At 43.3% G+C, this 13,064-nt stretch overlaps 1 protein-coding gene across 2 annotated transcripts in view; it reads right to left on the bottom strand.

Moving 5' to 3' along the window:
- LOC140426378 (DEP domain-containing protein 1A-like) overlaps positions 1-13,064 on the bottom strand; it is a 63,046-nt gene that overhangs the window by 26,392 nt on the left and 23,590 nt on the right. For both annotated transcript variants that reach the window (XM_072511062.1, XM_072511063.1), the window contains 3 exons: positions 5,487-5,534; positions 2,641-2,781; positions 1,046-2,119 (listed from right to left, as the gene is read on the bottom strand). In XM_072511062.1, coding sequence (XP_072367163.1) covers positions 1,046-2,119; positions 2,641-2,781; positions 5,487-5,534 — 1,263 coding nt within the window. The remainder of the gene's footprint in view (positions 1-1,045; positions 2,120-2,640; positions 2,782-5,486; positions 5,535-13,064) is intronic.

The raw sequence follows: 13,064 nt of genomic DNA, 5'->3' as shown, positions 1-13,064 counted from the left end.
TAATGCGGAATATAATGCGGGGACGTGCAAATTTATTCACGTTGATCATAAGAATAGAAAAGCAGACTTTTAAAAATGTGATAAACTTGTGGTGTTGAGATTCAAAGAGACGTTGGGTGTGCTTGTATAAGGAATGCAGCAAGTTATCATGCACGTACACCAAGCAATTAGGAGGGTCAATGGGCATGATGGCCTTTATTGCAAGGAATTGGAGTACAGGAATAAAAGTGTTCTTGCTACAATTGTATAGGATTTTGGCGAGACCACATTCCAAATTTAAGGATAAACTTGAATTGGACTCGGTACAGCAAAGGTCCACTAAATTGGTCCCTGGAATGAGGGGCTTGTGTCACGCTGAGGTGATGAATAAATTAAATTTATATTCTCTGGAGTTTAGGAGATGAGAAGTGATTTCATTGAAATCCTCAAAGACTTTGAATGGTCTTGTTGAGGGATTGTGTCCACTGGTTAGGGTATCTAAGATAGTGGGTGGGGGGAGGTGACTCCAGATAATAGGCTGATCCTTTAGGATTGAGATGAGTAGAAATTACTTCCTTCAAAAGTTCATGAACTGCTGGAATTCTCAACCCCAGAGAGTTGTGCATGTTCCATCGTCAAATACATTTAAGGCTGGGATAGAGACTCACTCATCGGGCCACGTGGTCTACTCTTATCCTCAAGTGCAAGATGAGAAGCTTTGACAGCATGTTTTTTTCCCTCCCAGCACTAATTGCATACTCCTAATATACAAATATCAAATCTCTCTCTATCCAGTCTGAATGAAGTACAGTGACAGATTACAGTCATAATCTATCATTGCTGTCACCATCAAGCTGCTGATAGCTAATCCAAACTATCAGCAATACCAGTTTTATAATCCAATTATTTCACAAATACACCAACAGATTGGTTCTATTTATACTAAAACATACTATCCTATTAAATATAGCTAAATTGTGAAATTTAACTGGTTTTTCCAAATACACAAAATTACACAAGCTCAGACAAAAGCACCAAGCAATACAATATTCAGCATTTATCTTACTTTGTGTGCCATTTAAACATCCTACAAGTGTAGACTGGCAACCAGGTGAAGGGTTTCCAGATCCATCCACAGCGCATTTGTGACATTGGAACATAAATGCCCCATCTATAGCTGGGTATTCACTGTCCATTGTAGCAGCAAAACTGAATGGGTTTGGTCTCCTTAGTCCTGTCGGAGCTGAAAAATCATGTTTCACAGTGACTTCAGCAACTTGAGTATTAATATTGATGTGGCTGCCTACATCTTTGAATACTTTACTGTTATTGGCTGCATTTAACTCATTGTAGTTCATTTTAGAAAAGTTGCGCATTTTCCACGATTGTAAGTTCCATGTTTGCTGATCCTGACCATGAACTGATTTTTGATTAACAGCATTGGTGGACTCTCCTTTGAGCAATTTTTGATTTTTAGAATTAGTCCAAGGTTCTTTACTGGATTCAGTCAAGGTCCATGCAGAGCTACACCGAGAAGTTGAGTTCGAAATTTGTTGTCGCCCACTTTCCAAATAAAGATTCAACATGGATTCTGCTTTTGGTCTACTTTTTGCAAAGTATTGCATGTTCTGACTACATTCATTATCATTTTGATGTCTTGCTTCATTTAGGTCAGCATGGCACAGTGGTTTACGTAGTATGTCTCCACTTGAAAGATTCACAATATTTCCCACGGAGTAGCATTTAGACTTAACAGTCTGTACATGAACGTTGTTTAAATTTGTCAGATTCTCACAGCTGCCTCCCATTAGTTGTGCTTGGTTATCATCTTTTCTGTAACTTTTTGAACACTGGTTTAATCGTCTAGCACATCCTTTTGGAAGGTTGCGCTCATTTCGATTTAGTTTTTGCCCAGATGTACATTGCAATTCTTCCTGTTGTTTTTCTGGTGCGAACAAAGGGATGCTCTGATCCGAAATGTCTTTGCGAATTAAGCTGAGTAACAGGCACTCTGTTGATTTGAAAGAATTTATATGACTATTCAAATGCTGTGATTTTGCTGGCTGTGGACAACTGGGTTCATCCAAATTCTTGCGCTTTCCTTGCTGTCTGTTTGAGACCATGATGTAACCACATAAAACTGACAGAAAACCAAAACAGATTTAGGTAGACAGAGTGCAAATAAACAATAAACATTAGCAATGAGCTCAGCAAGAACATAACGCAAGACACATTACAAAATGTGTTAGTAACATAGAAAGCACAAAGACTGAAAAATACATACAGCAACAATTACAAAAGAGTATAATTTATTTGTACTTAACTACCCCTTCTCAAAAGTAAGTTAAGTCACCATAGTCCCAGATGACCATAGGATGCTTTTCCCATTGAGGGGGAATAACTGACTGGTGGTGATTTAACCGGAGGGTCATCACACCTCAGGCGAGGGGCAAGGATGAGAAGGCGGGATCTTCAAGAATAACCTCAGCCAATATGGGAAATGAACCCATGCTATTGGCTTCGCTCTGCATTATGAACCAGCTGTCCAGCCAACGGAACAAAACCAGCCCTCTTTCATTATAAGGCATTGACAGTAGCACCACGCCAGGTGTTAAAATCCATTTTAACCAGTTCTGATTATTCTTGCATTCATGTACCTACCTAATATATTCACAAAGAGTTCATAATGTTCAAATGTAAGTAGTGGCTCAGGAAGATTTAGAAAGTAATCAGCAATGGTTTTAAAAACATCTCGCTCAAAACCAGGATAACTTGGCTGAGTCAGATCATTGTTCCGGGGCCCTGAATTTAAAAAAAAAAGCATTATAAGTTTTAGCAGAAATACGGAGTGACAATAATGAAGATAATCTCAAAGGACTTGTACAAAACTAAATAAAAATGCAATTTACAAATTTAGTTTAAAAAATTTAAATCAATTTCAACCAAGTTTAAAACAATTTTATTACAAATTTTACAACCTTAAATGTTTCATTGGTGTTATTTTTATGAGTCAGCAAATTGTGGGTTGAAGCCTCACTGTGGGATTTAAGCATATAATCAATGCTGACAGTGCAGGTCTTCCATCACAAGAGGTGATGCAACAGGAATGGATATGAAACTCCTACATACAAATTAATATTGGAAAACACAAAAAAGTGAAAAGACAATTTATTTTCCTGTGGCATTGCTCAGATAGAAGAGTAGGCCATTCAGCCTATTGTGCCTGCTCTGCCATTCAATACGATCATAGCTGATCACCCACTTCAATGTCTTTTGTACCCCCACACCATCCCCATATCCCCTGGTCATTGACAGATTTCAAAATACTCTGACCGAATTCCCATATCACCTATGGTAGAGAATTCCAAAGATTCACAACCCTCGAGTAAAATTATTTCTCTGCGTTTCAGTCTTAAGTGGTTTCTCCCTTATTTTGAAATTGCATAATCTGGTTCTAGATTCCCCAGCCAAGGGAAACATCTTAACTGCATCTACCCTGTCTATACCTTTTAGTTTGTAAGTTTCAATTAGATCACTTCTCATTCTTTGAAACTCAAAGAATAAAGGTCCAGTACCCCAAATTTCTCTTCATAGGACAGATACATCATCCTGGGAACAAGTCTGGTGAACCTTCCCTCTATGGCAATAATATCCTTCCTCAGGCAAGGGGGTGAAAATTGCAGAGTCCTCCAGGTGTGGTCTGATCAATTGAGAGAATACTACTCCTGTACTCAAATCCTCCTGTAATAAAGGCCAACATATCATCAGCCTTCCCAACTGCCTGCAATATCTGCATGTAAACCTTCAGTAACTTATTTATGGAGATATCCATGTATCTTTGTACATTCACATGTTCTAATCTCCCACCATTTAAGAAATATTTTGCACATCTGTTCTTCCTACCGTCGGTTTCGGGTAATAAACAAACTGACCTCCATAACAATTGAGGTGTTTAGCTCACGTAGGATTATGCACTAGATCTAAAGTGACTCATAAATCAATTCAATTTTATTTTCATGTAGTCCTGGATGTTCATATCTTGGGATTGAATTTTGCATATCTGTGGAAATGTGAATGACTGTTATATTTCAAATGGATTACTTCAACCGTGTAGTTAATTTTAATTCTTATCATTCTTAATGTTGAGAACGCACAGCAAGATGGTGTGTAAGGATGGCCAAATAGAGTTTGTTTATTAAATTCTATGATTCTAAGAGTTAAGAGTATTGGGGCCATCAGTAGAGCAATCCATCTCTGTGCAAACATCATGATTTGTCACCATTGTCTCTACCCTATTTGCACCATGTTGCCAACCTGGGCACAGTGATGGTTAGAAATTTGGTCAAAAGGGTAGGATGGGGTCAGTCCATTCTCCTCCAACTCCAAACTCTACCAGAGGAAAAAAACTTTTTGTCTTCTCATATCCTTTTTCTCCCCTAAGCACTCCATTCCTTCCGCTCACCACCCACCCCTCCTACACTTCCTACCTCCAATTTGGTCCACAGACCATTTGCGCTTCCACACATGTCCCCTTATTTGAGGAAAGATGTTGTGGCATTGGTGGCAGTTCAGAGGAGGTTCATTAAGTCGATTTCAGAGATGAGGGGTTTGTTGTATGAAGAGAGATTAAAGAGTTTAGGCCTATACTCTCTAGAGTTTAGAAGAATGAAGGGAGATCAAATTGAGGTATACTAAGGTGATAAAAGGTATAGATAAAGTAGACGTGGAGCAGATGCTTCCTCTTGTGGGGCATTCTAGAACGAGAGGTCACAGTCTTAGGACAAGAGGTAGCAATTTAGAATGGAGTTGAGGAGAAACTACTTCTCCCAAAAGGTTGTGAATCTGGAATTCGCTACCGCAGAGTGCAGTGGATGCTGGGACAGTGACTAAATTTGAGGGAATACATTTGAGGAGATGGACATATTTTTGATTGCTGATGGGTTGAAGGGTTACGAGAACGGTTGGGACAGTGGGGTTAAGGCCAGGATGAGATAAGCCATGATCCAATGGCAGAGCAGACTCAATAGGCCAAATGGCCCAATTCTGCTCCTATATCTTATGAATTTATGGTGCCACTGCCGTACTTCACACTTGAACTTCCTGATACATCCTTTTTCCTTTCTATTGTGCGCTTCTATGCCTCTACACAAAATATCTCTGCGCCTATGTTCTCAACGCCCCTACACTCCAAATCCCCCACCAATATTTCCCCTTCTTCGGCTGAAGATTTTCCTCGATCCATTTTCTCACTTAACATGCCCACTCCCTTTCATATTTCTTTCACCCTACATATTCTGTTTCTATCTTTTGCTTTGCACTCCCACCCCATTCCTTCTATTTATCCTTTCCACAGTTGAACTACTTTCCCCTTTTGCCTCCATACCAGACCCTAAGCAGGTCAGAATGGAAACTACATACATTCATGGCTGTAAAATTAATTGGTGCCCGTTCTGCTTATTTGAGCCCATTTAACCCTTTAAAAAAAATATTATATATTGATAACTTACAGTTTGCTAGACACTTCATAGCTGACAGCACCCAATGAGGCAAGTCCTCTGCAAAAGAAGAAAAATATTTGAGGAAGAAATTCTAGCTACATATTAAAAGTGTTGACTCTTAAAAGAAAATACAGGTTACAAATGAACACCCCAGGAAACATACTTCCCAGCAGTCAACTTTCACCCACCATGGTTCAGAATATTAAAATTACCAACGTTAATTTTAATAACTTACAAAATTGGTTTTCCTATACCATCTCATGTGGAAACCAAGTAAAGGTATACTACCAGATTTCTGTTTATATACTCTCTTATGATCATTAGGTTGATTCCAGAGATGACCAGACCCCCAAGGTTTTGGCAAGATCCTGTTAGGGACCAACAATGCTTTGTTTAAAATTGATACATTTTTAGATTCAAGACAAGATCCTATGGGATTTGAACAAACAAAAATACATTTTACCAGACCCCCCAAGGTTTTGGCTAAAATGTTAGGGACCAACAAAGCTTTGTTTAAAGTTGATACATTTTTAGATTCAAGACAAGATTCCATGAGATTTGAACAAACAAAAATACATTTTACTGTACAAGGTCAGAAAAGTTAACAGGAGATGCATGTGATTAGCAGGCAAACTGTGGTTGAACACATTATACTGCTCAATAAATGGCAAATAAATTCAGGACAGGAAGTCCATGGATTTCTTTCTTCAAAAATGTATTTAAAAACAGGTTACAGCAAATAAACACCCCAGGAAACATACTTCCCAGCAATCAGCTATACAGTCTGTAAAGATTTTTTCCCTTTTTCACCCCCCTCCCCCCTGCGATGAACAGCTCCTCAAACAAAATCACAAACATCTCCTACCTTTTCTCAAATCTTCCTGCAGAGTCCCTCAACGCATACTTTATCTTCTCCAACCGCAGGAACTCGTACAGGTCACCCAACCAAGCCAATACCCCTGGTGGCGATGCTGACCGCCACTCCAGTAAAATTTACCGCCGTGCAATCAGAGAGGCGAAGGCCACGACATCGGCCTTCCTCCGCTCCATGAGCGCCGGCTTCTCTGAAGCCCCAAATATCACCACCAAAGGGTCCGGTCCACCTCCTCCTCCACTATCCTGGCTAAGACCTCGAACACTCCCACACAGAACCTTTCCAATTTTTTGCAACTCCAAAACTGTGTGAGAGATTTGCTGGCCCTCCCACAGCTCTCACACTCATCTGCTACCCCCTGAAAGAACCCACTCATTATCGCCCGAGTCATATGCACCCTGTGCACCAACTTAAACTGTATCAGGCTCATCCTTGCACAAGAGGGGGTCCCATTTGCTCTATGCAGTGCCTCCCTCCATACTCCCCAAGTGATCTCCCTTCCCAACACAGCTTCCCATTTCTCCTGGATCTTCACCATCCGCTCGCCGCCTTGCTCCCCCAGCCACTTTGGAGTCCATGGATTTCTAACCCACCCAGGCATCAGTAAACAAATGAGTCAACCAATTTCACAAACTGTCCCTTGCATGGGAGATTCCAGTCTTCGCTTTTGAAGATCTCGCTTTGAAATTCTCTCCGCAAGTTGCTCCCACTTGGACAGCATCAACAGCAGTCTACCCTGCATGGTTTCAATCTTATCTTCCAGTATTATGTTCCCCTGGATTCCCAAATATGCACTAAGGCACCAACCCACAAGCACAATTTCAATTACAGAGCAAAACATTACTACTTAAAAAGGGCATGCTGTCACCTGTCTGGGACACAACTTTAGTGGTGGGTGCCCCAGTCACACATCCTCGGCACAAATAACTTGCACTGCTGAATTGTGCATGTGCTACCCGCTCCCATTCTCTGCATTCATGCACGGAAACTCAAAATTTGAAGTTCCTCACCTCCAAGGTAACTTTTCTTTTTATAAATGTTTTTATTGAAAACCTAATATAACATAAAGTAGATGTTTCAAGTTACAATGTAAAAAGGAACGCAATCAATCAAGAACACACCCAATCTTAACCCCCACCAACAATAAAGTAAAACCCTTTTAACTACTAATGGCAACGAACTCCTTGAAAAAAAATAAATAAATGGCTGCCATCTTGGGTAGAACCCTTTTACCAACCCCCTAATGGTGTACTTGACCTTCTCCAAGTATCGGCAAGAGGTCACCCAACCAGGCAGAGGCACTGGACAGAGTAGACCTTCACCCAAGCAGAACTTGTCTCCGGGCTATTGATGAGGCAAAGGCAAAGACATACGCCTTCACCTCCGTCTGCAGCACCTGCAAGTCCAACATCCCGAAAATGGCCATCAGGGGACATGGATCCAAATCAACAATTGTGTCGAAGAGGCACAAAGCTTACCAATTTGGGACAGGACCAGAACATGTGTATGGTTAGCCAGCCCCCGAGAGCAACGCCTCACTTATCCTTCACCCTGAAGAAGAATCCGCTCATTCTCGCTTTAGTCAAATGCTCCCTGTGCATCACTTTGAATTCTATGAGACTTAGCAGAGCACAAGACATGGAGTTGGCCATGAAGCACCTCACTACATACCTCATCTTCCAAAATGGGACCCAACTCGCCCTCGCCTCCAGAATGGGACCCAACTCACCCTCCCATTTTACCCTCACCTCCAGAATGGGACCCAACTCACCCTTCCATTTTACCCTCACCTCACTCGGAGCCGACTCCGCCGAGAGATATGGCCATATATGCCCAAAATATTCCCCTCACCAGACAACCAAAAGCACAATCCTCTTCAACAGGGAAGAGGGTGGTGCCAAGGGTAAGGAGGGAAAAGCTTGTGCAAATATTGCCAATCTGAAAGTATCTGAAAAGACTGGAACCAGAAAGGCCACAAGGCAGTTACTATTGCACCAATGATAGAAACCGTGCAGGAGCTCACCTCCATTTGTCACTAGATGGAACCAGGATCACTGAACCAAAACAAAACCTTTTGAATATTGGCTACCCAAAACAATAAATTCGGTACAGCCAAGCTCCCAGTCTGCCTATTTCTTTGGAGTAAAGCCTCACGGATCCTTTGGAGTCTTAGCTGCCCAAATAAAGGAAGACTGAGGGAGTATAAGGCTTCATTTTTATCTAAAGTCTAGTCTTTCTTTTATTTAGTTCATTAACTTAAAAGTTGCTGTTTGGTTTAGAAGGTGGTGAATTTTCAAACAGCTTTAAACAAAGCTTCTACTTGTAGGCACTTGCAGCTGGAGCTTGTTAATTAGTTAATTGGATTAGGCGAGTTTTCAGAGGCTAGATTCACAGTATAAAAGTGATCCCCTACAGTGCAGACTTTGTTTGCACTGAGTGCTGAATTTGGTGCATTTGAGCGCTATAGTGAGAGTTTTGTGACTGAGGGAGTGCTGAATTTGGTGCATTTGAGTGCTATAGTGAGAGTTTTGGTGACTGAGGGAGTTAGGTGAGGAGGGAGTAAGGTGTTCCTTTCATTTTGTTTCCTACATTCCCGCAGAGTGACATGAAAGCCAGGAGTTTACAGAGAGTGCAGCTGACTGGGAGCAGAGTCAGAGGGCGGAGATCCAGTTGGTCCACAGGGCAGCTATATTCTGTAAGGTAAGAGGGGATGGAGGCTAGGCCAGTTGCATGCTCCTCCTGTAGGATGTGTGTGGTGAGGGATACCACCGGTGTCCCCGTTGACTATACCTGCGGGAAGTGCACCCAACTCCAGCTCCTCAAAGACCGTGTTAGGGAACTGGAGCTGAAGCTGGATGAACTTCGGATCATCCAGGAGGCAGAGGGGGTGATAGGGAAGAGTTACAGGGAGGTAACCACACCCAAGGTACAGGACAAGAATAGCTGGGTTAGTCAGGGGAAAAAAAAGAAACAGGCAGACAGTGCAGGGATCCCTCGTGGCCGTTCCCCTTCAAAACAAGTATACCGTTTTGGATGCTGTTTGGGGGAGATATGACCTACCGGGGAAAGACCCTAGCGGCCAGGTCTCTGGCACTGAGTCTGGCTCTGGGGCTCAGAAGGGAAGGGGGGAGAATAGAAAAGCAATAGTTGTAGGAGATTCAATGGTTAGGGGAATAGATAGGAGATTCTGTTGTCGCGAGTGAGACTCCCGGAAGGTATGTTGCCTCCCGGGTGCCAGGGATGTCTCGGATCGTGTCTTCAGGATCCTTAAGGGGGAGGGGGAGCAGCCAGAAGTCGTGGTGCACATTGGTACCAATGACGTAGGTAGGAAAAGGGGTGTGGAGGTAATAAACGAGTTTAGGGAGTTAGGCTGGAAGTTAAAAGCCAGGACAGACAGAGTTGTCATCTCTGGTTTGTTGCCGGTGCCACGTGATAGCGAGGCTAGGAATAGGGAGAGTGTGCAGCTGAACACGTGGCTGCAGGAATGGTGTAGGAGGGAGGGCTTCAGGTATTTGGATAATTGGAGCGCATTCTGGGGAAGGTGGGACCTGTACAAGCAGGACGGGTTGCATCTGAGCCAGAGGGGCACCAATATCCTGGGAGGGAGGTTTTCTAGTACTCTTCGGGAGGGTTTAAACTAATTTGGCAGGGGAATGGGAACCGGATTTGTAGTCCAGCAACTAAGGTAGCCAATATTCAGGACGCCAAAGCGTGTAATGAGGCAGTGGGGAAGGGAACACCCACAAAGGAGAGTACTTGCAGGCACAGAGATGGGTTGAAGTGTGTATACTTCAACGCAAGAAGCATCAGGAATAAGGTGGGTGAACTTAAGGCATGGATCGGTACTTGGGACTACGATGTGGTGGCCATCACGGAAACTTGGATAGAAGAGGGGCAGAAAAGGTTGTTGGAGGTCCCTGGTTATAGATGTTTCAATAAGATTAGGGAGGGTGGTAAAAGAGGTTTGGGGGGTGGGGGGGGTGGCATTGTTAATTAGAGATAGTATAACAGCTGCAGAAAGGCAGTTCGAGGAGTATCAGCCTACTGAGGTAGTATGGGTTGAAGTCAGAAATAGGAAAGGAGCAGTCACCTTGTTAGGAGTTTTCTATAGGCCCCCCAATAGTAGCAGAGATGTGGAGGAACAGATTGGGAAACAGATTTTGGAAAGGTGCAGAAGTCAGAGTAGTAGTCATGGGTGACTAACTTCCCAAACATGGAGTGGAAACTCTTTAGATCAAATAGTTTGGATGGGGTGGTGTTTGTGCAGTGTGTCCAGGAAGCTTTTCTAACACAGTATGTAGATTGTCCGACCAGAGGAGGGGCAATATTGGATTTAGTACTTGGTAATGAACCAGGGCAAGTGATAGATTTGTTAGTGGGGGAGCATTTTGGAGATAGTGACCACAATTCTGTGACTTTCACTTTAGTAATGGAGAGGGATAGGTGCATGCAACAGGGCAAGGTTTACAATTGGGGGAAGGGTAAATACAATGTTGTCAGACAAGAATTGAAGTGCATACGTTGGGAACATAGACTGTCAGGGAAGGACACAAGTGTCCTTGATATGTATGTCCCTGTCAGGCAGGGAAGAGATGGTCGAGTGAGGGAACCATGGTTGACAAGAGAGGTTGAATGTCTTGTTAAGAGGAAGAAGGAGACTTATGTAAGGCTGAGGACACAAGGTTCAGACAGGGCGCTGGAGGGATACAAGATAGCCAGGAGGGAACTGAAGAAAGGGATTAGGAGAGCTAAGAGAGGGCATGAACAATCTTTGGCGGGTAGGATCAAGGAAAACCCCAAGGCCTTTTACACACGTGAGAAATATGAGAATGACTAGAGCGGGGGTAGGTCCGATCAAGGACCAATAGCGGGAGATTGTGTATTGAGTCTGAAGAGATAGGAGAGGTCTTGAACGAGTACTTTTCTTCTGTATTTACAAATGAGAGGGGCCATATTGTTGGAGAGGACAGTGTGAAACAGACTGGTAAGCTCGAGGAAATACTTGTTAGGAAGGAAGATGTGTTGGGCATTTTGAAAAACTTGAGTATAGACAAGTCCCCAGGGCCTGACGGGATATATCCAAGGATTCTATGGGAAGCAAGAGATGAAATTGCAGAGCCATTGGCAATGATCTTTTCGTCCTCACTGTCAACATGGGTGGTACCAGGGGATTGGAGAGTGGCGAATGTCATGCCCCTGTTCAAAAAAGGGATTAAGGATAACCCTGGGAATTACAGGCCAGTTAGTCTTACTTAGGTGGTAGGCAAAGTCATGGAAAGGGTACTGAAGGATAGGATTTCTGAGCATCTGGAAAGACACTGCTTGATTAGGGATAGTCAGCAGGGATTTGTGAGGGGTAGGTCTTGCCTTACAAGTCTTATTGAATTCTTTGAGGAGGTGACCAAGCATGTGGATGAAGGTAAAGCAGTGGATGTAGTGTACATGGATTTTAGCAAGGCATTTGATAAGGTTCCCCATGGTAGGCTTCTGCAGAAAGTAAGGAGGTATGGGATAGTGGGAAATTTGGCCAGTTGGATAACGAACTGGCTAACCGATAGAAGTCAGAGAGTGGTGGTGGATGGCAAATATTCAGCCTGGATCCCAGTTACCAGTGGCGTACCGCAGGGATCAGTTCTGGGTCCTCTGCTGTTAGCGATTTTCATTAATGACTTGGATGAGGGAGTTGAAGGGTGGGTCAGTAAATTTGCAGACGATACGAAGATTGGTGGAGTTGTGGATAGTGAGGAGGGCTGTTGTCGGCTGCAAAGAGACATAGATAGGATGCAGAGCTGGGCTGAGAAGTGGCAGATGGAGTTTAACCCTGAAAAGTGTGAGGTTGTCCATTTTGGAAGGACAAATATGAATGCGGAATACAGGGTTAATGGTAGAGTTCTTGGCAATGTGGAGGAGCAGAGAGATCTTGGGGTCTATGTTCATACATCTTTGAAAGTTGCCACTCAAGTGGATAGAGCTGTGAAGAAGGCCAATGGTGTGCTAGCGTTCATTAACAGAGGGATTGAATTTAAGAGCCGTGAGATGACGATGCAGCTGTACAAAACTTTGGTAAGGCCACATTTGGAGTAGTGTGTACAGTTCTGGTCACCTCACTTTAGGAAGGATGTGGAAGCTTTGGAAAAGGTGCAAAGAAGATTTACCAGGATGTTGCCTGGAATGGAGAGTAGGTCTTACGGGGCAAGGTTGAGGGGGCTAGGCCTTTTCTCATTAAAACAGAGAAGGATGAGGGTAGACTTGATAGAGGTTTATAAGATGATCAGGGGAATAGATAGACAGTTAGAGACTTTTTCCCCGGGTGGAACAAACCATTACAAGGGGACATAAATTTAAGGTGAATGGAGGAAGATATAGGAGGGGGGGGGAAATGTCAGAGGTAGGTTCTTTACCCAGAGAGTAGTGGGGGCATGGAATGCACGGCCTGTGGAAGTAGTTGAGTCGGAAACATTAGGGACCTTCAAGCAGCTATTGGATAGGTACATGGATTACGGTAAAATGATATAGTGTAGATTTATTTGTTCTTAAGGGCAGCATGGTAGCATTGTGGATAGGACAATTGCTTCACAGCTCCAGGGTCCCAGGTTCGATTCCGGCTTGGGTCGCTGTCTGTGCGGAGTCTGCGCATCCTCCCAGTGTCTGCGTGGGTTTCCTCCGGGTGCTCCGGTTTCCTCCCACGGTCCAAAGATGTGCAGATTAGGTAG

Source organism: Scyliorhinus torazame, chromosome 7 (genome assembly GCF_047496885.1).
Source record: "Scyliorhinus torazame isolate Kashiwa2021f chromosome 7, sScyTor2.1, whole genome shotgun sequence".
In the NCBI taxonomy this organism is placed as follows: Eukaryota; Metazoa; Chordata; class Chondrichthyes; order Carcharhiniformes; family Scyliorhinidae; genus Scyliorhinus; species Scyliorhinus torazame.
Note: the sequence above shows the minus strand (reverse complement) of the source record. Positions and strands in the feature narration are given on the sequence as shown.